The sequence below is a fragment of the Felis catus genome, chromosome D4, assembly GCF_018350175.1.
Source record: "Felis catus isolate Fca126 chromosome D4, F.catus_Fca126_mat1.0, whole genome shotgun sequence".
NCBI classification, from domain to species: Eukaryota; Metazoa; Chordata; class Mammalia; order Carnivora; family Felidae; genus Felis; species Felis catus.
In genome coordinates, this window is record NC_058380.1 from 89,202,039 (window position 1) to 89,229,134 (window position 27,096).

The window sequence follows — 27,096 nt, forward strand, 5'->3', positions numbered from 1 at the left end:
GGAATACCCCATCTCTGCCACAGTGGGATTGTTTCCTTAACCGTCTTACCTCGTTGGCCACAGATAGTTCTTCCCCTGTGAGGTAGAATGGAACTGACTTTGCATCAGAGCAACCAGTTTTAGGCTTCGGGGTTCTGACGTTCTGGACCTTTTGTCCATACCCCGGGAGGATTTTGTGGATGTCAAGGGCCCTGCTGAGCCTCGGGCCCGGCCCCGGGGCTAGGGGGAGGCTGGCCCTTGGGTCCTGCCAGGGAGGCCGGAGCAGTCTCAACTTGCGGAGAGGTGGTTACCGTGTGGGCCGGAGGTTTCTGGGCCCGGCTCCCCGCCCCGTCATAAACTCCCCATGCCTGCTCCTGCCCGCTAGTAAAGTGGAAGCCTCTGAAGACCTCAGCAGCTCCCAAGTGTCTGAGGCCTCGGTGAAGGGCTCGTAAAGTGGCGAAAGCAGCTCCCAGGCCATTTGGTCTGTTGGCACAGGGCCACCCTTGGTGGTGGTTTGGCCGTCTGTCGTCGTCGCTTAGAGCTTGCGAGAGCTTCTGAAGCTCCTCCCCTGCCCCCACCCCTCTCTCCCTACAGTTATTCCTCGACATGGCTTACAGAGTCTCGGGAAAGTTGCCACAGCCCGGCGTATGCCGCCACCTGCAAACCTGCCAAGCTTGAAGTCTGAAAACAGAGGAAACGACCCCAACATCGTTATAGTTCCCAAGGACGGAACGGGATGGGCAAACAAGCAGGATCAGCAAGACCCAAAGAGGTGGGAGCCGAGGGGGCGGGTGTGGGTGGCGAGCCGGGGCCTCACGGAGCCCGGCAGCTCCCTTTCCTTCTGCAGAAGGCACAGCTGGAGAACCGGGTGACCCCAGAGGAGGGAGGCTGCCTTTGCTCGGACTCCCCCTGCTTGGTTGGTTCTTCCTCCCTGCCTTCGCTTTTCCTGGCTTCTGGAGCTGATGCAGCCTTGCCTCTGTGGGCCGCCTTGTCCCCAGTGACCAGTGTCCCCTGTGCCTTATTAGGAAGGACCTCCTCCCCCCAGAGGGGCTTATGCAATGCCTCAGAGCCAGTGCCTGAGCCAGTAAGGGCCACTGTGGCCAGAGCGGGTGCTTGAACGCTCCATTCTGGGGCATCCTGTGTGCTGGGCTCCGGGTTGAGGGGGCCGACTTCTAAGTGCGGGGTCAGCGGCGTCCCACACAGACTGCTGCGGTTAGTTGCTCCAAACAGACCCAGTTATGAAGGGTGGCAACCCAGAATCCTCATTATTGGGGGCGGGTGTGCAGCCTCTGTAGGCTCACCCCTCTGCCAGCACACCACCTCCGGGAGCCTTCGGAGGCCCAGGGTCTGGCACAGAAATCCCCATCACGGCAACGGAGCGGATGTCGTGGCTGCTGCCGCGTAGTGTGGCCGGTGCCAGCTCTGCCCCGGGCACGTAACCTGGGCCGTTCCCTCCTGCCCAAGTCCGTGTCCCTCCCCTTCCGCTGCAAGTCTTCTGGGCGCCAGCCAGGGGAGAGGATCTGGGATTTGCACTGGGAAGGGACCAGAGAGGAATGGGACCCTGATGCTGGGGTTTGCCCGCTGGGGGATGAGAACAAAACTCGGTCCCGTGCGTCTTCCTGCCCTCGATCTCTTGTGCCCTGGCTGCCTGGATCTCTCGGGATCTAGAGAGTAAACGACCCAGGGTGCAGCCTGCCAGCCAGTGCCCTTTTCTCTCACCGGGAACGGCCGCGGTAGCTTCTGTAAAACTTCGCGCAGTTACTTCACACAGGATGTAGAGAGTGAGCACGTAACTCGTTCGGATGAGCATAGGGTAGCAGTCACCAGAGTAGGGTCTGAAAAGCTGTTTTTAAAACAGAAGCGTCCTTCTGTGCGGTAGGACTACTGCCTTGCCTGGTGGTTGTAAGAAATAGACCGGGCAGCGCGAGTCACGCACCTGGCACAGAACCTGGCAGAGGACGCGCGGGCAGGTGCCGCTACCACCGCTGTCATTCTAGAGTTCACACGGTAGATGCTACAGGTTCTCTGATGAAACGGACATCGTACGTTCCAGCACGAGTGTTGCGATGCCGCTGCTACGGGAAGTTCCAGAGAGAGGACGAGGCATCGCTTCCTCCTTGTATCGGCTCCCACCGACACGGGCACGGGAGGGATGAGGCGGCTTTCGTGGGGCCGGTCGCGCTGAAGCATGCCAGCCAGGGAAGAGGTAGAAACAGAACACTGGACAAGGCCGTGGACTCCAGGCGCCGGTCCTCTGTTGCCCCGGGGCCACGTCCTCCTTTGGAGTGTCAGGGAGGTGACAGAGCGAGGGCCACAGCTGCTGGGACTCCGTGCTGAGGTTTGGAGAACACAAAAGCAACACTCGCTGGAAGCTTCTGTTGTAGGTAGGAGGTGAAGTAAGAGATGAGTGGCCTTCATTACATAGGAATCCTGCCCGGTGAGTTCCTTGGATCACATAAACCCTGGAAGCCTGTGTGTGGAGCATTTGGCTTCAGCTTACTGGGGAGCCCCTGGCGTTGGGCGACTGGCGGAGTAGACTGCTGCCCTCCTTGGGTCCCATCGGGATGAGGGAGTGGGCTGGAAGGCTCTGGGTGAGCAGACGTCTTCCTCGGAGCCCCTTTTTGTTTGGGGACTGTGTCTCGACTCACCCCGCCTTCTGGGGAGCACGCTTGGGCAATATCTCTTAAGCTTCAAAACCTCTTTTGATCCAGCAGTCCTGTTTCTAAGAACTTAGACTACTGGACTACCTACACAAAAGGGTGCCAAGTTATGTATAAAAAGTGCTCATTGCGGTTTCGCCGGTAATGAGAAAAAAAGATGGGGATTGTTAAGTTAGGGCCTATCTAGCCGGCTACACTGTGTCACTAGAACAAAAAGGTAGATCCAGGCGTTGTCCTAAAAACATGTTCGATACAGTAAGTAGGAAACAGGTTACGAATTGTATGTGTGGTGTTAAAAAAAAATACTATGTTCATATATATATACATATATATATATACACACACACAGACACACACACATATATATATAGAAAAATCTGCTTGGCATCTCTCTCTGGAGGATGAGATCGTGACAAATCCTGTGTTCTCTATATTTATACATTTATTTTCACTATGGGCATGTATTTCTTCTATAAGCCAGGAGAAGAAAAAAAATCACGTCGCGAAGCAATCAGTCCCCTGTACAGCTATGAGCTCTTGGTCAAGAGCGAGGGGCTCAGAGCCCCTTCGCTGTGCTGACTCAGTTTCCCTGTTGGCAGCCCCTGCAGCACCTGTCTGTGGGGAACCTCTAGCCTTTGCAGGAAAGCCCTGCCAGGGGGCCGAGGACCGTCCTGCCCGGCAGACGTCAGCGGGCAGGCCTCGGATGGGGCCCGGCTTCTTGTGGGCTCTGAGGCGTCAGAGTCTGCTGGAGAGGTTCTGTGCTGCCCCTGGGCCCCCGAGCGGCCGCCGCTGTGGGAAGCGCGGAGGGGACCGCGCGTGCCCATCTGACCCCTGCGCCCCCTGCCTTGTCCAGTTCCAGTGCGACGGGCTCTCAGCCGCCGGAGTCGCTGCCGCAGCCGGGTTTGCAGAGGCCTGTCTCCAGCTTACAGAAGCCGACACAGCCGAGCAGCCAGGAGGTAGGTGCCGCGTGACCTGCTCCTTCCAGGGGTGAGCCTGGCGGGTGGCTGCGGAAAACGAGCGTGGGAGGTTGTCCCGGTTCCCGGGAGGTGCCTGAACGCGCGGCTCTTGGAGAAAGACCCCAGGTGCAGAACGGAGTACGGACACCTAATTTGCTTCCTGGTGACTTACCTGGAGGCACGGTCGCTGGGGCCAGCTGTACGCTAGGTCAGGGTCCCCTGAATGTGCGCCGTGGGGACTGGTGAGGCCACGGGAACGTTTGGGGTCAGGTAAGTTGAAAAAATGAAGCATGCTCCTTTACTGTCACACTTCTCATCAGTGTCTTTAACGTGCTGACGTGTGCTGTGACTCTGTAAAGACACAGTGGGGACAGCATCCCCCAACTCATTTGTCCTGGGAAATCTTTCTAACTGACTGACTTTAGAGACTACTGTCCCTCAGAACACACTTGGGAAATACTGATCTGTGACCCTTTATTTGTTGATGCATTTAAAGTGTTTTCCCTGGGGGAGGGCCTCGGCTGGCTCAGTCAGTAGAGCACGCAACTCTTGATCTCGGGGTAGTGAGTTTGAGTCCCACGTTTGGTATAGCGATTGCTTGAAAAATAAAGTCTTAAAATAAGTCAATAAATTAAATAAATAAAGTGTTTTCCTAAGCAGGAAGTTAGGATTTAACCGAGCCGGGGCTTGTAATATATTCAGCCCCTCCAAGTCCGTCTGGGTTTCGCGGCCAGCAGGAGGGTGTACTTAGCTGGTAGTTAGAAATCTGGATGAGAGGTCTCCTGATCCTGTAGAAAACCGCAAGGCGCGTGGACGGGTACCTAGCATTTGGCAGCTCTCTGGAAGACAACCTGAACAGTGTGCTCTCGTTCTGTACTGTGCCCTGGGCAGCGGAAGGTCTGGGGTGCCACCCAACCACGGGGGACAGTGTATGGGTCTGCCAGAACGGCACCCTCCCCCACCCAACACTGAATTGTGCCTTTGGAACTAAAGGGAAAGGAAAGAGAGGTCCACATTCATGCGGAACTCTGTATTCATTGGCCTGCATCCATGGGTGCCATCACGCAGTCAGAACACAGAGAGTCTGGATCTGTCTCCTGGGATCGGCAGCTCAGAGATCGGAGAGCCTCGGTTTGACAGCCCTGGCTGGATGTCCGACTCCCCTTCAGAGCCGCCCGAAGGGTGTCTGTTACGTGGCCGTACCCAAGCACGGCGGGGTCTAGGCTGGGGCCTGGTGTGGTCCCGGCATCTGTCAGCAAACTGCTGGAGGTCAGAGCCCTGTCCTGGGGCTGGCACGCCGCTCGCTCCGTCCAGAGCGTGGCCCTTCCCGCCGTGGTGGGAATGGGATCCCCAGCGTTTCCCAGCCCCTAAAGCCTCGCCTCAGGCACGGCAGCCTTCTAATGGCAACGTTAGTAACCCCTCCTCGGCCCCGGGAGCCCTTCTCTAACCGGTCAGTGCCTCTGGTGGGCGAGGGCAGGGGCATCCTCGTGTGGCCTGCGGACGCTGAGTGGGAGGCTGTGGGACAGGCGGTGCCCCTGTGCCTCCTGGGGACCTGGCAGCCCCGGTGGCACTGCCCTGTGACGTTGCGGGCACATCCCTTCTGTGGTCTGTGTGCGTGTGTGCGGGGGGCCTGTGGCTACCCCAGGGCGCTGAGGGCAACTCCTGATCGGTAAATGGATTGTTACGCCTGGCCGGCTCCACGTGGAAGGTGAGAGACGCTGCCGTCTGCCCTGAGCTTGGTGGTACTGGAGGCGGGGGTGCTGAGAAAGGGTGATTATTTAACGTGAGGTCTGACTCAGGAAGTGCTGCCCCAGCTTTGTTTTGTGTGTTTGCACCTTCAGTTGGAGGGGAAGGCCTTGGTTGAATGTTGTCGGGAGGGGCAGATGGGCTCAGTGGTTGGGGACTCCCGGGGCTTGGGACACAGGCAGAGTGGGGCCAAGTCCTGGTCCTGCCCTCTGGGCTGGGCCCGGTCGCTCCTTTCTGAGCCTCCGCTGGGATAGGACTAGAACCTTCCCAGGGTGTGGGAGGATTCGCTCAGGCAGGGTGTGCCCAGCACAAAGCCTCGCCTGCAGTGAGTTTTCAGCACGCTCAACTCCTCGGCTTGTGTGCGAGCCAGGCAAGTGTGGATCAGCGGAGGAGGGAGGCCTCTCACTTGAGTAGTTGTCCCTCGGAGAACGACAGTAATTACGGAGAGCGGTGCGGTGGCCCTTCCAGCGGAAGATCAGACACGCCAGCCTCCCGTGCCGATGCTCCTCGGTTCGCAGTGGCACACGGGTTTTGAGACACGTGTTAGAATTGGGGTCTGGTCTTTATCTCTGGAGCAAGGCCTCGTAGCTGCCGGTGTTCCGGAGTGTCGCACGAAGCGGACGTGGTTTGGAGTCCTGGCTGGGCTGTGGAACCAGCCGTGGGAGCTGCCCCCGCCCCCCGCGCCGTGGGCCCCAGGCTGCCGTGCCCGGGTGGGGAGCTGGGTAGAAAGCAGGCCGACCGGGCTGGCTTTGTTTTCATTTCCTTCCTTCTTTCAGAACACAAATTCAGTGCCAGGTGGACCAAAGTCATGGGCACAGCTGAATGGAAAGCCAGCAGGACACGAAGGTGGTAAGTGTGGTCAGGTGGCGTTGGGCTGGGTGGGAGGGAGGGAGGAGTGCCTTTTCCGGACGGTTCTGCCCGGGTCTAGGCAGCCCTTGGCCAAAGCTGTGGGATCTCTCACCCGAGTGAGCTGCTACCCTGAGGAGCCTTACCTCTGCCCCCGGGGGTGGGGGCGCTGCGTCTGCCAGGCCCGTCCGCTCCCTGGTTTCACTGAACGTTATTACTCCTGACATCCCCCCTGGGGGCTGTGGGGAGGCTGGGCGCTGGCCCTGCTGCTCTTGGACTCCGCCGTGTGGTTGGTGCCCTTGCTACCTGCTCAGCGGTGTGGCCGACATGTGCCTACTTCCTCTCCCCGGGGCCTGCAAGGAGGAGGTGTGGTGTGGTGTGGGGCGAGCTTCGCGCCTGGGTTTCTAAATAAGCCAGGCCCTGGGAGTTGGGCTGCTTGCTCTTTGGTTGGTGACACCAGAGCATTCACGGCTCACACGGTCCTTGGTACCGTTTATGTCGCGCCCGACACGGGAAGTGTCAGAGGTGTTGCCCGCAGGACCTCAGCCTCGGCAGCTGTGCAGAGGGGAGATGGCGGGGAGGAGCAGGAGGGGGAGATGGTGAGAGGGCTTCCCGGGCAGGCCCAGAGCAGAGGGGAGGGCCCACCTGGGCAGAGAGGGCGGCCAGACTGCTCCACTCCCCACCCCCCAGCCACCACTGATAGCTCGAATGTTTCTAGCATGTTGTACGGACCAAACTGGGCGATGCCCCCGCACGGGAAGGAGAGGGCTGCAGGTGGGAGTGGCGGGCCACGCTTGCTCTTCCTCCCACCACCCTTCCCCCACTGGCCTCCCCACCTCGGTGCCCTCGGCCTTCTTCGTGTCCCTGGCGGCCAAGGCTTCGCCAGCTGCCTTCTGTAGCTCGTGTAGAGAAACAGCGAACATCCTGCCTGCCCTAAACCCTCCGCTCCTACCCAGCATGTGCCCCTTCTGGGCGGGAGTCCTGTGTGGTTGGAGGCTCTGTCCCCAACACGTCAGTCAGTGTGCCCAGTGACGTCAGACTCCGGCTCCTGTGGAGGGGCTAAGGGCAGGAGGGAGCTTTACGGTTTCTCCAGTCCGTGGGGTGAGGTGGAGGGGGCAAGATAAGTGGGGGCGGGGGGGCAAGGGGAGCGGCGACCAGCATTTCAGTCCCCTAAAATTAGGTCTTTAAAGAGGCTTTTTACAGAGAGTGCTCACTAGACTGTGTTAACAGTGGTCTTTGCTTTCTACAGCTTTTACTCTGTGGGTTAGGATTTTTTAAAGTAAATCACATGCATTCATTTTTATTTAAAAAGAACTGCAGAGGGGTGCCTGGGTGACTCCGTTAGTTAGGTGTCCGACTTTGGCTCAGGTCATGATCTCGCGGTTCATGAGTTTGAGCCCCACGTTGGGCTCTGTGCGGACAGCTCGGAGCCCGGAGCCCGCTTCGGATTCTGTGTCTCCCTCTCTCTCTGCCCCTCCCCCACTCGCACTCTGTCTCTCTCAAAAATAGACATTAAAATTAAAAAGAAAATAAAAACTAAAACCTGCAGAGAGGGTATTAAAAAAATACTAGAGTAGGGGCACCTGGGTGGCTCAGTCAGTTAAGCGTCTGACTTTGGCTCAGATCATGATCTCACGGTTCGTGGGTTTGAGCCCTGTGTTGGGCTCTGTGCTGACGGCTCGGAGCCCGGAGCCTGCTTCAGATTCTGTGTCTCCCTCTCTCTCGGCCCCTGCCCCCCTGTGTGTGTGTGTGTGTGTGTGTGTCTGTCTGTCTGTCTGTCTGTCTCTCTCTCTCTCTCTCTCTCTCAAAAAGAAAACAAACATTACAAAAAATAATACAAAGAAATACTAGAGTAAATTGGTACAGCCCCTTGGCGGGCAGCTTGGTGCTATCAGAATACTAATGTGTGCACCCTTTGACCTAGCATTTCCACGTGGAGGAAGATCACCCCAGAAATGATGCTTGCCAATGTGAGAAATGGCGTATATTCAAAAGATACTCATTGCAAAATTGTGGTAGGGAAAGATGGGAAACAGTCACTTGAAATGTCCATTAAATGTTGGTGCTTTAAAGAAATACTACTTGCCTCTAGGGAAAAAAAAAAAGTAGTTTTCCACGGATCTGGCAAGATCTCTAGGATATATTCTTAAATGAAAAAAAAAGTTCAGAATAATATGTAGAGTATGTTACTATTCATGAAAAAAAATTGGGACGAGGGAAAGTGTACTTATAGAAAATGTACGTGCCATCAAAAAAAAAAAAAAAAGTCTCCGGAAGGAAGCCTGAGAGGGAGGGGGGGAAGCCGCCTGTTTTCTCAGGGCGTCAGAAGTAGGCAGGTGGGCACGCAGGCAGGAGGGAGTCGTCTGTTTGTACTTTTCTATGCTTCTTACTTTTGAACCATGTGATTGTGTTTCTTATGAAAAATAAGTGATCTAGAAAAGAATTCTAAAACACAGCAGCACCTTCTGTAAATGTGTGATTGCTCATCTGGGAGGCAACAGGGCCCAGGAGCCCGGGAGGAGGGACAGATGCATCCTAGGCCTCTGCTGGGGCTGAAGTGGGAGCAGCCCCCGGTTCCCCGTCCTGTGCTGCCGTCACGAGTCTGTGGTGCCATCAGGGCGGTGGGCACTTGGTGGTGTTGCCCACCCACACACATGTTCAGACTCTGCAGTTCAGAAGGGCTCTTCCTGCGTCGATAGACCACTGCACGGAGAGTGGTGTTTGGGCCTGTTGCAGCTGGGTCAGACCGGGGCGGGGTGGGTGGCCTGACTGGTGCGGGTGGAGGCCAGGGGGATGGTTCCATCTGGGACCTTAGAAGAAGCCCCTGACATTCCAGCCTCAGATTCTCACGGCTGAGATCACATAGCACACGGCATTGGTGGTGAACGTTGTAGAGCACTGAAAACCTTAGGAATGCTGCTGCTTTGGCTTGAGATTTTGGGTTCTTTGTCCTTCTGGTCTGTGGAAGGGAAGTTTAATTCACGCATAGAGTCAGACCTTCGTGACTGCTGAGGTAGATAAAAGTACTGAGTGTTTGTTTTCAGGCTCCAGATCTGTGTGTGTTTAAGGCATGACTTTCACATTTCATCCTCGCCAAGGATTTTTTAACCTGGGTCCAAGTCCCCCTTCGCAGAGTAGTGGAGCTCCTTCGTGACACCGGGAGATTGTGTCACCCTGGCGGGTGTATTTGACCCTGGGACTTTTTGCTAAATAGGGATGTTATGCCTTGTGCGTCTGCACCAATCCCAGCTGCTGCTTTCTGCAAAGTCTGCTGTAGTTCATGGGTCCGTGAAACAGTGGTGGGGAAGAGGGGGGAGAGTTTGGTTTTATCGCCTAGGGAACGAGGCATTTCTCAGTTAGACATGGGCCATGTGCTGTTACTGTCGTGTTAAGTTTAGATGGTGCTGGGCATTTGGTCCAGATAAAAGCACCAAATCCCACTCTGGGCCATAGAATGCACCTTTTGTTGTTATCTGTTCGTCCAGAATAGATCAGAGGTCCCCAGTGTTAAGTGCTGGGAGGGGCTCCTGCAGAGATAAAGCAGGGCTTCTTCTCAGGGGCCTGTGGCGTTGGGGAACGGATGGGACAGCAAAGGAGGGAATCGATCCCAAGATGGCAGGTGTAAGCTGTCCGGTGCTCATGAGTGTGGACCGAGGGTGCAGACCTTTCTGTTGGCATTACCTCCACACAAAAGCGGTTGACCTCCCTGGGCTGGTTTCCCTGAAGACTGTGCTTGTGTGTCCCCCGGGGCCACCAGGAGGGCCTTGCTGCCTTCTTCCGGCAGCGTGAAGGATCCGAGCTGGAGCGGCTGTGCTGTCCTCTCCCTTGCTCCTGCAGGTTAGCTGCTACGGCCTGGCGTAGCCCGCGCCTGGCCTCTCCTTGTCACATGGGGTCTCCAGCGCCACCCTGCCGGCACAAGGTGCCAGCACAGATGGGGCACTTAACAGGAGCTCGCGCCGGGGCAGTGTGGCCTCCGGCCGTGGAGCGGCTGGAGCAGAGAACCGTCGATGCCCGTCTCACTTGCTCCCTGACTGAGTCTTTCTGGTTTTCTTGGCAGGTTTAAGGGGCTCAAGCCGACTGTTATCCTTCTCTCCCGAGGAATTTCCGACGCTGAAAGCAGCTGGAGGGCAGGACAAGGCTGGCAAAGAAAGGGGCGTCTTAGATCTGTCGTATGGGCCAGGACCAAGCCTCCGCCCTCAGAGTGAGTGAGCTGCGGTCCCTGTCCGGGCCCCCGCGGGGACAGCGGGGCTCCCCCTCATCTTCCTGCCTCTCTGCCTGTTTGTTAGAAGCATACGTGCCCTCGGCAAGCCGAGCTCCCGGGGCCCAGGCTCCCTGCCTGGAAAGCATGGCTACTGACCCTTTGTCTGCTCTCTGCCTCGGTGGGACTTGCCCCCTAGGCTGGGCCGGAGGTCATTCCTCTCTTGTCCTTTGGGTTGGGCCAGGCCTGTCTGCTTCCCCAGCTGTCATCAGATGTGAGTTCTGCTCTGCTCAAGTGGTCCTGGCAAAGACAGACTGAGGGCGCGTTAACTCTGTCCCCGAGCCAGGAGCTTGTTTTCTAAGCCAGTGGTTCCTAAACCTAGCGGGGTCCTGTCAGGGTCCTTTGGGGAGTTTGTTAAAAAGTCTGATTTCCAGCCCTCCTCAGTCCTCGGCCAAATTAGAATCTCTTGTGTGTGGTTTTTTTTTTTAAGTTTATTTATTTTGAGAGGGAGAGAGAGAGAGAGGGAGGGAGGGAGGGAGTGAGCTCATCCCTGGGGGAGGGGCAGAGAGAGAGGGAGGGCTCTGCACTGTCAGTCAGTACAGAGACCCATTGCAGGGGCTTGAACCCATGAACTGTGAGATCATGACCCGAGCTGAAATCAAGAGTCGGACACTTAACCAACTGAGCTGCCCACGTGCCCCGAGAATCTCCCGTTTTTTAACATGTTCCCTTGGGGATTGTTTGGTAGTCAGTCTAGGATTTGTCTCCACAGTTCCCTCACCTGGGGTCTAGCCAAGGAGTTGGCAGGATTATATAGCAATACTTGCAGGTAGGATTTTCTTTTTAGTGGCCTTGAGCGGTTAGAGGTTAAGGTTTTTTGAGGAATGAGATTTTTCCATCTGTTCTAAGCAAGGATTGTGAAGTAGCTCTTATGTATTTTGTTTGTTTGGGATGGGGGGGAGGGGAGGGCTTGATCAGGTCTTGAAATGGAGGGACTTTTGTTTGCCTGTCCTGATTAATCCCCAAGGTATCCCGGGGTTAGAGGTAGAACTGACACCCTATAAAGGAAATGATCGATCACTAGGTGGCTCCTTAATGAGCATGCTACCTTTTCAGGGGCCTGTGGTGGGTTATTTTGTCTGCTCCAAATAGGTAACCAAATTCTCAGGCCGAGAACTGTATAGCTTTCTGGGATTAAGATGACCTGCTTTGTAGGACCACAGAAATTTAGACTTAGCAGAGGCTTCTGGGATCAGTTCCATCTCTTCATTTGAGGAGAAGGAGAAGAAGCAGGAGTGGCCAGAGCAGTGGCCATAGGGCTTGCCCAAGGTCACACTCAAGGCGGTCATATTGCCGGGAGCTGACCCTGATTTTGTGGCTCCTGTGCTGTGTCTCTTTCTCTTGAGGGTCAAGTACTCAGGGGCTTCGTGTTTCACCTCCTAGCCATATGTTGACTGAGAAGGGGCAGGCTTATCTGATTTCTCATTGGCCTGTAATTCCCCCACATCTTGCTATGTTTGGCAGTGGGAAACGTCATCTTAGAAAGGTCGATAGGTGGGAAGGTTTTAATCTGTGACCTGCAGGAGAGCCCTATGGGCTGGAGCAGGACCAATTCGGGTGAAGGCCTGGTGGGTAGGGCCCCAGACCCTTTCATGCCCTTGGAGGGAGAGGGGCTCTGCTTCTTATGACCCGGGGAGTCTGTCTGACTAGAGATGTCACCTTGAATCAGAGTTGAAACATGTCAGGACTTACTCCAGTTTTAAAGATTTCATGTTTAAGTAATCTCTACACCCAGAGTGGGGCTCAGACTCACAGCCCTGAGGTCAACAGTTGCACGCTCCTCTAGCCAGGTACCATAGGACTCGGTCCAGTTTTAACGTAAAGGCCAGTGCTGCTCCTGACGGGTCAGTGATCGTGGGAGAAATGGCCCAACGCTGTTTCATCCGGGCTGTCCTGATTTCTTTGGGGTGGTCGATCTGTGGGTGTGCGTGGTTTATATTCACCCATGAAGACCACGTCTTGCTTCTACCTGCCTTCTCTGTGAGTGGACCTTATTTTGTGTTTCTCTTTACGCCCGACTTCCCGCAGCAAGTTCATGCTCATTGGCCAGGTGTCCGTCCTCCACCTTCCGTGACAGATTCGACCACTTGACTCGACTCTGCGCTTTTGGGGCTTTTGTTTTCGGTGAATGAGGGGGTCTCTTGACCTTCAGACCCTCATACAATCCCTCCTCCCCCCCTCCTCTTTCCTTTCCCCTTTTGCCCCCTTTCGATTTCCAGATGTGACAAGCTGGAGGGAGGGCGGTGGGCGAAACATAATTTCTGCCACGTCTCTGAGCGCCTCCCCGACTGAGCTGGGCAGCAGGAACTCGAGTGCGGGAGACGGAGCCCCCTCCTCGGCATGTACCAGCGATTCTAAGGACCCCTCTCTCCGCCCGGCTCAGCCTGTCCGCAAAGGGGCTTCACAGTTCATGGGAAATGTATACCACCCACCTACATACCATGACATGCTTCCTGCTTTTGTAAGTTTTCAGAGTGTGCATATTTTTTTTTCCCATGGAGTCGGATTGCTTGCGAAGGCAGAACCTACTCTAAGTGGTTGAATATCCACCTCGGTTCCCCCTCCCAGTGTCTTTGCCCCGATATACCCTGCCTTGGAAGTGTCCGTTACTTCTGCGTTTGCTCTCCCCCTTTTCAGATCTTAAGGGTCTTCGGCTTCTTTCCCTGGTGATGTAGATACTGTTTCAGCCTTGGTTCTTTAGAAAAAGGAGAGGCAGGCATTGCCCCAGACACCACAAGTCCCCAGGTTCACTTACTGACGGCAGGAAACAGATGGGGGAGATGGTGGTAGGATTAACTGGGAAGTTCCAAGACTTGCCTGTCTCTTTTTCCCATTTTCCATTTTTCCCAAACAAATTCGAATGCAAGGGGAACTTAGAATTTGAGCCATTACCGGAAAATCCTGTTCATTGATGTTATGTTTCAGATGTGTTCGCCACAGTCATCAGAGAACCAGGGTACCGTGGAACGAGGACCTTTCCCCCTCCCCCAGCTCCGTCTTGAGCCCCGTGTCCCTTTTAGACAGTTCCAGATGAATGACCAAGATGGGTAAGGCTACTGCATTAATAGTCCCGTGTGTAGAAATTGCCCCCGGTGGTTGTATTGCACAACATCGTGGGCTCATGTGCGAAGGTGTCTTGTCTCCTGGAGACTCTGAAAACCAACTCAGAGCTCAGAGTCCTGGAGACTCTGAAAACCAACTCAGAGCTCCAGGGTGTGTGGGGTGGCTGGGATCTGGAGCTAGACGAGGCTGTATTATGATCGCAAGTTCTTGACAGAGTTGGAAGTTTTGGCATGTGTTTGTGGCTGCTACGCTGGGCATTAGTGCCGAGTGTATAAAACTGTGGAATGAGGCGATACTCTCTGGGACGTATTTGTTCGGCATAGGTTTCTTTTATCTTTTCATTATTAGTTTCTTTTAACTTTTTTAAGTTTCTTCATTTATTTTGAGAGACAGAGACCATGCGAGTGGGGGAGGGGTAGAGAAAGAGGGAGACGGAATCCCGAGCAGGCTCCGCACTGCCAGCGCAGAGCCCGCCGTGGGGCTCAAACCCGCAAAACCGAGAGATCATGACCTGACCCGAAACCAAGAGTCAGACACTTAACAGACTGAGCGCCCCCCCTCCCCAGGCGTCCCCGTTAGAAGTTTTTTTTTTTTTTTTCTTTTTTTCCCTTAAAGGAGAGGATTTAAATATTAAATGCAACCATGAACCTTTGCAATGTGGGACATATTTTTGGAAAAGTATTGGCTTTTGCTTCCATCTGTGCACTTGACACGAGGCCAGATCTTTACTCTTCTCGCCCTCATCAGAAAAGAAAGCAGGCTGGGCACGACTCGGCCCATCCGCCCGCTGAGGCAGCTGGTGGGACGGGCGCCGCGGCCCACGATCATCAACGCGGAAAACCTGAAGGGCCTGGACGACCTGGACGCCGACGCCGACGACGGCTGGGCAGGTGGGTTGTGGGGCTTTCAGGGTCGGGGTCGCCTCTGCTTTCCAGGGCTGAAGGCCCCCCGGCAGCAAGGTGTGCGTCCCTCAGCCAGCCGCCTCGCCAGTGGTGACTTCCTCTCTGAGCACCGACTCCTGTTGGCCTTTGGTCTTGATCTCAGATCCATGGGAGATTTTGTTAACTTGCCAAAAAGACTTTTTGGAATGGGAAAGTTAAACAAACTGTAAATGGGGTAATGAGCCCCCAGCTTCCCATCACCTAGCTTCAACAACTACCGTGCCCCGTCTGCCAACCTGATGATTTTCTCTTAAAATCGTTTTTATTTGCGTTCACGTACACGTGAATTCCATCGACAGGTGCCCATTTTAATGATGCAGTTTTGACAAACGGATACATGTGTGCCGAATGTCCCCCCTCCCCTGCCCCCCCAGACGTCCCCCCCCCCAACTCCCCGCTCCCACCCCAGGGCCTTCCCTCTCCTGAGGGGAGTTCCTGTCGAATAGTACGTTCATTCAGTCAGTACCCAGGAGTGAATTGTTAGGTCAGAGGGAAAAATGTGTGTGATCGGGCCCGTGAGACCCACCTAAACCTTTCTCCACGGTGGCTGTGGGGAACGCGGGTCCCCTGTATCCTCACGACGCTTCCACGTGATTAGTCTTCTTAATTTTAGCCCTTCTGGTGGGTGTGTAGTGGTGTCTCATTGTGCGTTTCATTTGCATTTTGCTGATGACTAATGCTGATGAATAAGTTTTCTTGTGTTATTTGGCAACTGGTAGATTTTCTCGTTTCTTTGAGCGGTAGGTTACAAGTAAGTCATGGATACGAGTCCTTGGCCACTTACTTTTTACAAGTATTTCCCCCATTGCTTGTCTTGTTGGTTCATTTTTTTTTTAGCACTGTTTTGATGAGCAGTTTTTTTTTATTTTGATGAAGGTTAATTTGTAAGTTTGTGTTTTCTATGGTTGTTTCTTTTGCGTCCTATCTGAAAATCTTCGTCTCTCCCTGACAGCAAAGATATTCCCTTATTTTCTATAGTTTCAACCCTTGCTTTGGGGTCTGTGATTTACGTGGAATTAATTCTTGTACATAAGATGGAGTTGAGGCTCGTTTTAATCCGTCAGGATATCCGGTTCCGCACCATTTGTTGGGAGAACTTTCCTCTGCCTATTGAATTGCTTTGGCACCTGCCAAAAATCAATTGACCAGATAAGTGTGGATCTATTTCTGGACGCTGTTTGTGTTCTGGATGTATTGATTCATTCATGCCACCACCACACTGTCGCTCTATAGTAAGTCTTAAAGTTCAGGTAGCGTAAGCTTTCTGGCCTTGTTCCCTTTCATGTTATTTGACTGTAAGGTCTTTTCATTCCCATATAAATTTAGGATCAGCCTGTCAGTATTTACAAAAAGCCTAGAGGCATTTTGGGTAGGACAGCATCGAATGTATTTCTGGATAGATGATACCCTGGATCTCCCATCCAGGAACTTGGGTGAATCTCTGACTTTCTTCAGTTCTGTTTCAGTTTTCAGTGTTGGAGGTCTTGAACATCTTCTGTTGAGTTTATTCCTAAGTATTTGATGTTGTTTGGATGTTGCTGTAAATGGCATTGATTTTTTTTTTTTTTAAGTGTAATTTATTTCTTATGTTTGGTGTTCCTATAGATAATACAGTCGATTTTTGTGTGTGGACCCTGTTGTAGGCACTTTGCTGAATATGCTCTTTAGTTTTACTAGTTTCTGTTGATTTCTTAGAATTTCTAAGATTTTTTTTTTTTTTTTTTTTTTAGAGGGAAAGAGTGAGAGAGTGCACACACCACATAAGGGGGGAAGGAGGAGAGGGAGGGAGAGAATCCCAAGCAGCCTCCACACTCAGTGTGGAGCCCACGTGGGGCTCTAGTTCCCATGACCTGAACTGAAATCAAGACTTGCATGCTTAACCAACTGAGCCACCCAGACACCCCCATTTCTTAGAATTTTCTACATAAACCATCATGTTGTCTATAAATAGGGATGGTTTTATGTTTCTTTTTCAGATTATATGCCTTTTATTTCTTTTTTTCCTTTTTTTTTTTTTTTTTTTTTTTTAATGTTTGTTTTTGAGAAAGAGAGTGGGAAAGGGGCAGAGAGAGAGAGAGAGGGAGACAGAATGCGAAGCAGGCTCCAGGCTCCGAGCTGTCAGCACAGAGCCTGACGTGGGGCTCGAACCCACGAACTGTGAGATCATGACCTGAGCCTCAGCTTAACCGACTGAGCCACCCAGGCGCCCCCTACCTTTTATTTCTTGCCTAAATGCTGTGTGGTACTTCCAGGACAGGGTTGTTTCAAGTTCTTTGTTCCTGATCTTGTGGAGAAAGCGTTTAGTGTTTCACCATTAAATCTGATGTCAGCTGTAGGGTTTGGGTGTTCTTTATCAGATTGAGGGTTTCCTTGTATTTCTGGCTTGCTGAATGTTTTTTCTAAATCACGAATGGGTATTGAATTTTGTGAAATAAATTTTCCTGTGCTGTGATTATAAGGTTTTTCTCCTTTATTTTGGTAATCTGGTGGATTTCTTTCTTTCTTTCTTTCTTTCTTTCTTTCTTTCTTTCTTTCTTTCTTTCTTTCTTTCTTTCTTTCTCCCTCCTTCCTTCCTTCCTTCCTTCCTTCCTTCCTTCCTTCCTTCCTTCCTTCCATGTACATGAGCAGGGAAGAGAAGAGGAGAGAGAGAGGAAAAAAAAAGAGAATATTCCAAGCAGGCTCCCTGCTCAGCATTGAGTCTGATGCTGGGCTCAGTCCCACGACCCTGGGATCATGACCTGAGCCGAAATCAAGAGTTAGATGCTCAACCTACTGAGCCACCCAGGTGCCCTGCACCAACTGATTTTTTTAATGCTAAACCAACCTTGCATTCCTAGACTAAGCTACACCTTTTTGTATACCTAGATATGTGCTGATATTTTATTAAGGTTCTTGGCCTCCATGTCCATGGTGGATATTGGTCTATAATTTTCTTTTTTTTTTTTAATTTCTTTGTTGGGCTCATAAGATGAGTTGGAAAATGTTCCTTCTCTGCTTTCTGAAAGAGTTTCTGTAAGTTTGGGATTATTTCTCCCATAAATGCTTGATAGAATTCACCAGTGAAATAACCTGGCGCTGGTATTTTCTTTGTGGTGACATTTGTGATAATTTAGTCTCTGTGAGTAGTTAATGGGGCTGCTCAGATTCCCTTTGTTGTTTTGTGTCAATATTGGTAAGTTGTGTTTTTCAAGGGGTTTATTTGTTCTTTGTGATTGAATTTATTGGTATAAAGTTGATAGCAATTCCTTTTCTTTCTGATGTCTGTAAGCTCTGTAGTGATGGACTTCTTTCTTTCCCATTAATTGGGTAATCTGTATTCTTCTTTTTCTTACTTATGCCAAGGGCTTATTGGTTTTATTCATCTTTTACTAAAAGGCAGTTTTGGGCTTTCATTTTCTCCATTGTTGGATTGTTTCTATTTCATTTTATCTGTTCATTTTAATTATTGGGGCTCTCTAGATTTCTAATTTAATTCCATTATAGTCAGAGAGCATGCACTGTATGATTTCAGTTCTTTTCAGCTTACTGAGACTTGTTTTATGATCAGAACATGATCTTTCTTCATGAATATTCCAAGTGCGTTTGAAAAGAATGCGTATTCTACGCTTGTTGATGATTACATTCTGTAAATCTGAATTTAGTCACTATCAAGGTTGTGGAATGTGTCTTTCAGACCTTACATAGTTACTGATGTTTTTGTATGATCCTCTCAGACAATGAAGCATTAAATTCTCCACTGTGACTGTGGATTTATCTGTTTCTCCCTTTAATTCTATCAGTTTCTGCTTCATTGATTTCAAAGCTATTGTTAGGCATATGCACATTTATAATTTTTATGAGTTGACACATTGACCCTTGGTGTTGTTTGCAGATGTCCTTTATCATTGGAAGTGCTTCTTGGAGTCTGTCTTGTCCTGTGTTACTACTGCTCTGGTGTTACTGTGTAAACGGTGTGTCTTTTTTCTTTAATCCTTTTCCTTTCAACCCATTTGTGGTTGTATTTCAACGGATGATCTAGACAGCATATAGTTGCCCTTGCTTTTTCATTAAATCTGCTCTGTAATTGTATTGGGCTTTTTGCCTTTTTACTAAGATACGGTGCATATAACAAATTTCATATACCATAGCATGTACCCTTTTAAAGTCTGCAATTCGTTGATCTTTAGTATATTGACAAGTTTGTGCAACCATTTCCACTGTCCAGTTCGAGAACATTCTCATCAGCCACAAAAGAAGTGTTGTATCATTAACCGTCACTCTCACTTACCCCCCAGCCCCGCACACAGCCTCTGGCAACCACTGAGCTACTTTCTATCTCTGTGGTTTTGCTTATTCTGGACATTTCATATAAATGGAAGCACCAGTATAGAATGTGGCCTTTCACGTCTGGCTTCTCTCACTGAGCTTGTTTTTCAAGGTTTGTCTTGTTGAGGGGGTGTGTCTGCATTCATTTTTTTTTTTTTTTTCATGTTTGTTTATTTTTGAGAGTTAGACAAAGCACCAGTGGGAGAGGGGCAGAGAGAGAGGGAGACACAGAATTGGAAGCAGGCCCCAGGCTCTGCGCTGTCAGCACAGAGCCCGATGCGGGGCTTGAACTCACGAACCACAAGATCATGACCTGAGCTGAAGTCGGTCACCCGGCTGACGGAGCCACCCAGGCGCCCCTGTCTGCATTCATTTTTGTGGCCAAAGTACCATTGCCCTGTGTGGATCTCCCACAGCGTGTGTGTCCACTTGCCAGCTGATGGGCACTTTCTGCCCCTGAGCTGCTTAGGCCGAGGAGTGCCCTAGGGCACAAGCAGCAGCCCACGAATCACGCTGGCCAAGCCTCTGTGTTGCCAGATGGATCTGGGTCCTGTCTGGTGTTTGCCTGCTTTCTTTCGTTCACTCTTCTGCACCTTCCAATATAATTCCAAAATACTTTGTCCAGATTTAAGGACTGTCCTCTGTGGGAAGGTTAATCTGACGGGGCCGCCTTGCTGTCACCTGAAGCCGGAGCTGTCCCTCACTTGATCTGCAGTGTCTGTCTGGTGGTTGCGGTTGGCTGGGTGGCCCTCCTCCTCAGCTGGGCCAGGACGAGCTCCGACCGGAGCAAGCCCCCCCCACCCCTCGCCCGTGTGGCGCTCTTGGCGCTCTTGGCGCTGCTGAGTCTTGGCTTTGCCCGTTCTCCCTGGCCCTCCCCGGTTACAGGTCTTCATGAGGAAGTGGACTACTCCGAGAAACTGAAGTTCAGTGATGATGAAGAGGAGGAGGAAGTTGGGAAGGACGGCAGGCCCAAGTGGTAAGGATGCCCCCCAGCCCTGCTCGTGGCACCGCGCCCCGGGGCTTGACCGCGGCCGGAGGCGCACGCATCAGTGCCAGTCACCGTGCCAGGCGCATTGCCTCGTCGCCCCGGCAGCCTCACTGGGGCAGATTTGGTTTCCATTCTGCGGATGGCACAGCCGTGCGGGACGGGAGCCAGGGTGCGCTGGCCGGGTGGCTGGCGGGCCGGCTGAGTCCCGGTGGTTTCAACCGCTGTGCCGGTGTCTCCCCGAGTGTGTGTGTATACGCCGCTTGTTCCACAGATCGCTTCTGTGGGTGTGGTGCCCAGAAGGGTTTCTCTAGCCAAGCACGTTTGGGAAACCACCAGGGTTCAACTTGCCCCTTTACTCCGGGGTTGTGCGTGCTAGAGTGCACATCAGGGCTCTTGGGAGAAGCACCGGACGGGGGATACGAGATTTCCGGAGCTTCCTCGATCCCTTCGGTCTTCCCTTTTCTGGGTCATTTCGTTGGGCTCATTTTACTTATGACGCCTTTTGCAAAATCACTGCATTTGTAGTCTGGTCCCTCTAGTTTTTGTCGTAATAGATTGATGGTAGAATGATTGGCTAGCACTTTTTATTTTTAGTTATTTACTTAATTTTGAGTTTATTTATTTTGAGGTAGAACACGAACAAGGGAGGGGCAGAGAGAGAGGGAGAGAGAGAGAGAATCCTAAGCGGGCCCTGCACTGTCAGCATGGAGGCCGATGTGGGGCTCGAACTCACAAACTCTGAGATCATGCATGACCTGAGCCGAAACCAAGAATCGGATGCTTAGCCGCCTGAGCCACCCAGGCGCCCTATTTTTATTATTTTTGGAGTAAACTCCATCCCTAACGTGGGGCTCGAACTCCCAATCCTGAGATCACGAGTCACACTTTGTATGCACTGAACCAGCCAGGTGTCTGTGGCTAGTACTTTTTTTTTTTTTAATTTTTAATTTATTTTTATTTTTATTTTTGAGACAGAGACAGAGCATGAGCAGGGGAGGGGCAGAGAGAGAGGGAGACACAGAATCCGAAGCAGGCTCCGGGCTCTGAGCTGTCATCACAGAGCCCGACGCGGGGCTCAAACTCACGGAGTGTGAGATCATGACCTGAGCTGAAGTCGGACCTCGACTGACTGAGCCACCCAGGCGCCTCTGGTTCTTTTTAAATAGTACCTACAGCTGCATTAATTTGCTTTTTATTTATTTATGTTGAATACCAGCAAATATGGATGCTTTCTTTTGTATGGAATTGCCTATGTTCTTTGCATATTTATTTATTAGACTTAATGTATTTCCTTTAAAATGTGATCAATGGGGGCGCCTGGGTGGCGCAGTCGGTTAAGCGTCTGACTTCAGCCAGGTCACGATCTCGCGGTCCGTGAGTTCGAGCCCCGCGTCGGGCTCTGGGCTGATGGCTCGGAGCCTGGAGCCTGTTTCCGATTCTGTGTCTCCCTCTCTCTCTCTCTGCCCCTCCCCCGTTCATGCTCTGTCTCTCTCTGTCCCAAAAATAAATAAACGTTGAAAAAAAAAAATAAAAATAAAAAAATAAAAAATAAATAAAATGTGATCAATGTTATATATTGTTTAGATATTAATGCTTTGCTGTTTTTCCTTAAAATTTTTTTTAATTTTTTTTCAAAAAAAACTTTTTTTAACGTTTATTTATTTTTGAGACAGAAAGAGACAGAGCATGAGCAGGGGAGGGTCAGAGAGAGAGGGAGACACAGAATCTGAAACAGGCTCCAGGCTCTGAGCTGTCAGCACAGAGCTCGACGCGGGGCTTGAACTCACGGACCGAGAGATCATGACCTGAGCTGAAGTCAGCCGCTTAACCGACTGAGCCACCCAGGCGCCCCCCCCAAAAAAAATTTTTTTTAATGTTTATTTTTGAGAGAGAGAGAGAAAGAGACAGAACCCAAGTAGAGGAGGGGCAGGGAAAGAGGGAGACACAGAATCCGAAGTAGGCTCCAGGTTCCAAGCCCTGACATGGGGCTTAAACTCACAAACTGTAAGATCATGACCTGAGCTGAAGACAGACGCTCAACTGACTGAGCCACCCAGGCACCCCTTGATGTTTTTCCTTTTGTCTATTTTATTGTCTATAACTGAATGTTCAGAGGGCCAAGTTTGCGAGCCTTGGGGTTTTTTGTTTTTTGTTTTTTGGTTATTCGATGTTCCTCCCTTCAAAGCTGTTCTAGAGGGAGCTGGTAGTGATCTTCTGCTAGTTTTTCTCTGATACACAAACAGTTAACTATTTGAGGCTTTTCTAATTTATTTTAATGCTGTGTGATTTTAACTGAAGTTTTAGACGCACTTGGGAAAATATCTTGTGGGTCACTTCTTGGAACACTAAGCTCAGAAGGAATTGTGAGCAAGAATTTAAATCAAAAAGCAAAGACATAAAATATTACAGACTTCTGGAACAATAGGACACTCTGTTCCTTGTCTCTTTTGGTTGATGTGAATTGAATATTCAACCAAAAGAGTTAGGCATGGATTTGGACGCGGCTTTGCTAATGTGACCAAGGACATCTCAAATTGAGAATCCCCAACCCCCCCCACCCCCACCCCATCCTGCTGAACCTGATCTTTCCACAGTGTTGTTTGAGCTGGTTGTGAGTCTCCTCCTCCAAGCTCCCAGGTCTTCCTTACATCTTGTCTCCCCACCTGTGACGGCTTCCTGACACTTCCCTGGATCCCAGCCCTTCCCGCTCACTGTCTCTGGGTCACTGGGACCTCATCCTTTCTTTTCCAGACCACTCAGAGGTTAGCCAGCTCGCCTCCTTCCTTCACACTGTGCCCTTGTCATCTTTCCTAGGGGGTCGGGAGCCTCGTGTGGTTTCTGCGCCTTTCAAGGTGAAGGCAGTAGTCACTAGCACTTAGCGCCCTGCCGTGACCTCAGCCACCTCCGCAGCCTCATTCCACCCCCCCCACCCCTGGTGTGTGTGTGGACACCTGCGGACACGCACATGCGGGCCACACCTGACTCCCTGCTTTTCTCGGAACTCCTTGATGTGTGCTGGGCACTTGTTTTGCATACACGAGGTGCTTGGTAAATGCACACAGTGTTTTTCCCTGGTGCCTTTGTTTCCCCTGCGGCAGGTAAAGGTGAGCACGGTCTGGATCTCCATTCCCTCCGAGCCTCCCTTTGGAACCTCTCCCCTTTCTCACGTGGAGTCTGCTCTGCTTTCCTCCTCTTGGTCTCTGTTTACGGCATTATTCAGTGAGCCTTCTTTTGCTATTTTGAGGAAGATCGATCGAGCACCTCCTTTATGCAAAGCACAGGGAAGGAGCCCTGGTGTGAGGAGGGACACCTTCCTCTGGGATCTTAGGTTCCAGTCTAGTCACTCCTCCTGGGAAGGCAGCTCCCCAGCCTCTCTGACACTCCGTTACCACCCCTTTAAAATGGGGGTGAGGACTTGTTTTCCCGTCAACCAAGTAATGGGTGTGAAACATCCTGCCCAGAGCTTTGTGTGCAAGAGGGACTTGGTAAATGTTGGTGCCACCGGATCGTGGTGTTCTGGGCGTGTCCTCTCAGCCGTGAGGGGCTGGGTCTGTTCGAGGGAAGGACACTGGTATGTGGGCAGCTGGCTTCGGAATTCCTGAGGCCCTGTGACGGGTAAGATCAGACTGCACTGGGGCTGAATGGGAAAACTCACATTCACTATGGTTTGTCCTAGGAACAGTTGGGACCCCCGACGGCAGCGGCAGTTGTCAATGAGCTCCGCGGACAGTGCTGACGCTAAGCGTCCCCAAGAGGAAGGAAAGGACTGGGGTGAAGCAGTGGGTGTGGCCCGTGTTGTCCGCAAAGTGCCAGAGCCTCAGCCACCTTCTAGGAAGCTTCACAGCTGGGCATCTGGCCCAGACTACCAGGTATCATGGGCACTGGAGGGGTTCTGTGCATGTGATTAGCTTGGAAGGTGCACACGTGTACATAAAAGTCCTAGGCGGACGTTTCGTTCTCCTGTTTTAATTTAAAAAAAAAAAAAAAATTGTCTGAAAATTTCAAAACAGTTACAAACTTACAGAAAAGCTGGAAGCTGGATACAAAGGATATTTTTCTCTGAACCTTTTGTAGAGTAAGTTGCCGGGCTGACCAGGCCCTGTCACCGCAGAACACGTTGGCATCTATTTTCTACCTCCTGGGTGACCTCAGTCAAAACTAGGAAGGTAGCGTCGATAACCACTGCCATCTGATCCCCAGACCCCCTCCGTCTTGTACCACTTGTGTCGCTGGTGTTCTTTGTACGGAAGAATCGGTTCCGAGTCACATGCCGCCCTCAGTCTAGGATAGCCCCTCAGCCTTCCTTCACGTTCAGGACTTGGACACTTGTGCGGACTGTAAGCCAGTTATTTTGTAGAATGTACCTCAAGTGGGGTTGGTTTGGTGCTTCCTCACGATCAGGTTCAAGGTTTCCGTTTGTGGCTAGAATCTCTCAGGAGTGACACTGGCTCATATTGCCTCCCGCCAGGTCACTGATTCCACTCTGCCCACCTGCTGACAGCCTTCGCTCTGATCTCTTGACTGAGGTTATAATGTCTGCCGAACTTCACGCTGGGGGGTTTCTCTCTTCCACATTCGTAATTGATGAGAATTTTGTGGGGAGATACTCTGAGGCTATGAATGTCCTGTTTCTTATGAAACTTCGAATTTATTTATTGATACCAGTGGGTTATGATCTGTGCCTCTGATTGTTGGCTCTGAAGCCCCAAGTATTTTCGGTTTGGCTGTTGGGAACCTCTTCAAGCTGCGTCTGTCTTTATGTGTCTCCATTCTTATGGAGCAAATCCCTTGCTTGCTGATTAGACAAGTTGGCTTTTTTTTCTTTTCTTTTTTTTTTTTTCTCTCTCTTTTCTTTCCCTTTCAAAAAAAATTTTTTTTCAGGCCCACCAGGAGAACCTTTCCCAAGGTCATTTTGTCCTTACCCTGCCTTGGTCTGGAATCAGCCCTTGTGATATTGAGAAAGCAATATGTGGTCACCAGGAGTGCTCATTGCTCTTGGGTCCTTTTGGTGGACAGAGTGAGGAAATGTGTGTGTATATATAGATATGTGCGTGCACACGTACGTACATGTTCGTGTTGTCTTTATTATTTACTCCTATATCTGCGTGGAGAACTATGAGTTCACAGTAATCTCTCTGGTTCCACACATTCCAACCTAGTTTTCTCCCACCGCGTATCTGTAACTCCTGTCTCCAACAGTGAGACACCTGTTCCCATTGTCCCCAGTATTCACACTTCCTCGATCAGCTCCCCTATACGTGACCCGTCTCCCATTTCTGCCCCCACCCTCTCTCCCTTGTAAAGATGCCTTCCTCACTCACTCAACCATCTGTGTTGTTCCCCCACTCCCAACCCCACAGATGCCCTGAATCTCCCCTCTAGGCCACCTCTCCTTATGAATTGCCTCCTCACCCAGCTCGATGGGGCTCTCACTCCCACACCAGCCACGTCTCCACACGGACATCCTCCTCTCCCTGCCCGGGTTCCGACCACCTGCTCTTAGCCACCATGACTTCCTGGTGCCAGACGTGCCACACTTCATGACTTTGGGACTGGGTTGTGCAGGAGGCACAGTATTAGGGGTAGAAAAGGCATTAATTTAAATATATTTGGGGGAAAAAAAAACAAAACAAACCTTGCTTTTTTTTTGAGAGAGAGAGAGGGAGAGGGAGAGCTCACCAGCAGTGGACGGGCAGAGGAAAAGAGAGAGAAATCTTAAGCAGGCCCAGCCATGAGATCATTACCTGGGCCGAAATCAGGAGTCAGACTCCCAACTGACTGAGTCACCCAGGCACCCAAAACTTGCCGTTTTTAATGCACTTTGCCATTTAAGGGAGTCTGGTTCCATATCTTATAAAATGAAAATACTTTATCTTCAGGTTTGTTTTTTTTTAAATTGAGTACCAGGCACTGTGCTAGGTACAGGGGAAAACAAAAACGAAACAAAATTGACATAGAGCTAGGGCACCTGGGTGACTCAGTTAGTCAAGCATCTGACCCTTGATTTTGGCTCAGGACATGATCTCCCAGGTTCATGAGATCAACCCCCGCGTCGGGCTTTGCGCTGACTGGGTAGAGCCTGCTTGGGATTCTTTCTCTTTTTCCCTCTCTCTCTCTCTCTCTCTCTCTCAAATAAACAAACATTAAAAAACAAATTGACACAGACCTATTCTTGGAAATTACCCTGCAATGAATCCAAATTTCGTTCATATATTGGGGTTGGTGAATATTCAAAAAAGATTTCGTTTTGATCTCATAACAATGTGAATTAACTGAGTCGGGAAAGAAAAAATGTAGTTTTCTGCATTCCGATTTCTGAAAAGTTCAAGTATTTTGCAGAGCATGGAGTCTATGAAATGGTAGCTACCGTTAGGGGAGTTCGGAAAGGCACGTCAGCCGTCTCGATGGAAGTATTCATACACTTTGAGTGCTGCTCCTTCCTCTTTGGGAGCACTGGGGGCTGATGGTGGAGGCTCTGTGGTGCCACTGTGCCCAGCGCTACAGAGCGCGGCCGGGGCTGGTCAAGGGCCACGTGAAGGACAGTGCACACGTCGGCCCCAGTTACATCGTGTGAAAGTACTTCCGCTTCCAGGTCAGAGGTTTCTGATCTTTTACAATTGTCACCGTTGTCTCTGGATTATGAGAAGCCAGCTCTCAGGAGGAAAAGTCCTTGACTGCGGTCACCGTGTCGCATAGCGCTTTTGCGGAGGGTTCACGAGCAGACCGGAGAAGGCCCAGACCGTGTTTGTTTATGTTTGAGGACTCGTGACACTTCTGTGCGTCACTAGCACTCAGAATGGGAAGCTCTGTGTTGTGACGGTCACCTCGCTGGAGTTCCAGTGGCTGAGGATTGGTTGAACTTGGCCGTCGTCCGTGCTGGTGCATATTCTGGGTGCTCCCTGCAGATCAGGGAGGAACCTTCCCGGTGTTGAGTGGGCTTCTCTCTGTTGCTGTCCGGTAACTGGTGACCGGTGAGAGAGACTCAGGAGTGGATGAAGTCGCCAGAAGAGATGTTTTTAGATGAAGCGTCACTTTGTAACCGTCGATCTGACTGCATTTTAATTTCTCGTACCTCTTTATTCCCAGAGGTTTCTGTATTTTTACGGGAGAAAGACTAGAGCCGTTTTGCAACGCAGGGGATGAGCGTGTGGTCCCTGCTCCCGTCCAGTAGCCGTGGAGGCCCTTATCTCGTGTGCCCATTAGTGGTGGTGGGAGCACCAGGGTGCTGTTTTCTTTGTCGGTCACCATGCAGAGTGTGGTGCGAATCCTTCCTTGCACACTCACCATCCCGAGGGCCTCCTCTATCCCCAGCTTACAGTGGGGAGCTAAGGGAGGGAGGGTTGACACTTGCCCA

At 51.3% G+C, this 27,096-nt stretch overlaps 1 protein-coding gene across 12 annotated transcripts in view; it reads left to right on the top strand.

The window, feature by feature from the left end:
* PRRC2B (proline rich coiled-coil 2B) overlaps positions 1–27,096 on the top strand; it is an 87,819-nt gene that overhangs the window by 28,633 nt on the left and 32,090 nt on the right. For 11 of the 12 annotated variants that reach the window (XM_023242870.2, XM_045042913.1, XM_045042914.1 and 8 more), the window contains exons 3-11: positions 574–751; positions 3,493–3,595; positions 6,118–6,190; positions 10,245–10,388; positions 12,665–12,906; positions 13,371–13,492; positions 14,256–14,398; positions 19,640–19,730; positions 23,419–23,611. In XM_023242870.2, the coding sequence (XP_023098638.2) occupies positions 574–751; positions 3,493–3,595; positions 6,118–6,190; positions 10,245–10,388; positions 12,665–12,906; positions 13,371–13,492; positions 14,256–14,398; positions 19,640–19,730; positions 23,419–23,611 (1,289 nt within the window). Of the gene's footprint in view, positions 1–573; positions 752–3,492; positions 3,596–6,117; positions 6,191–10,244; positions 10,389–12,664; positions 12,907–13,370; positions 13,493–14,255; positions 14,399–19,639; positions 19,731–23,418; positions 23,612–27,096 lie in introns of those variants that run through there. The other variant, XM_045042915.1, reaches the window with a different exon arrangement.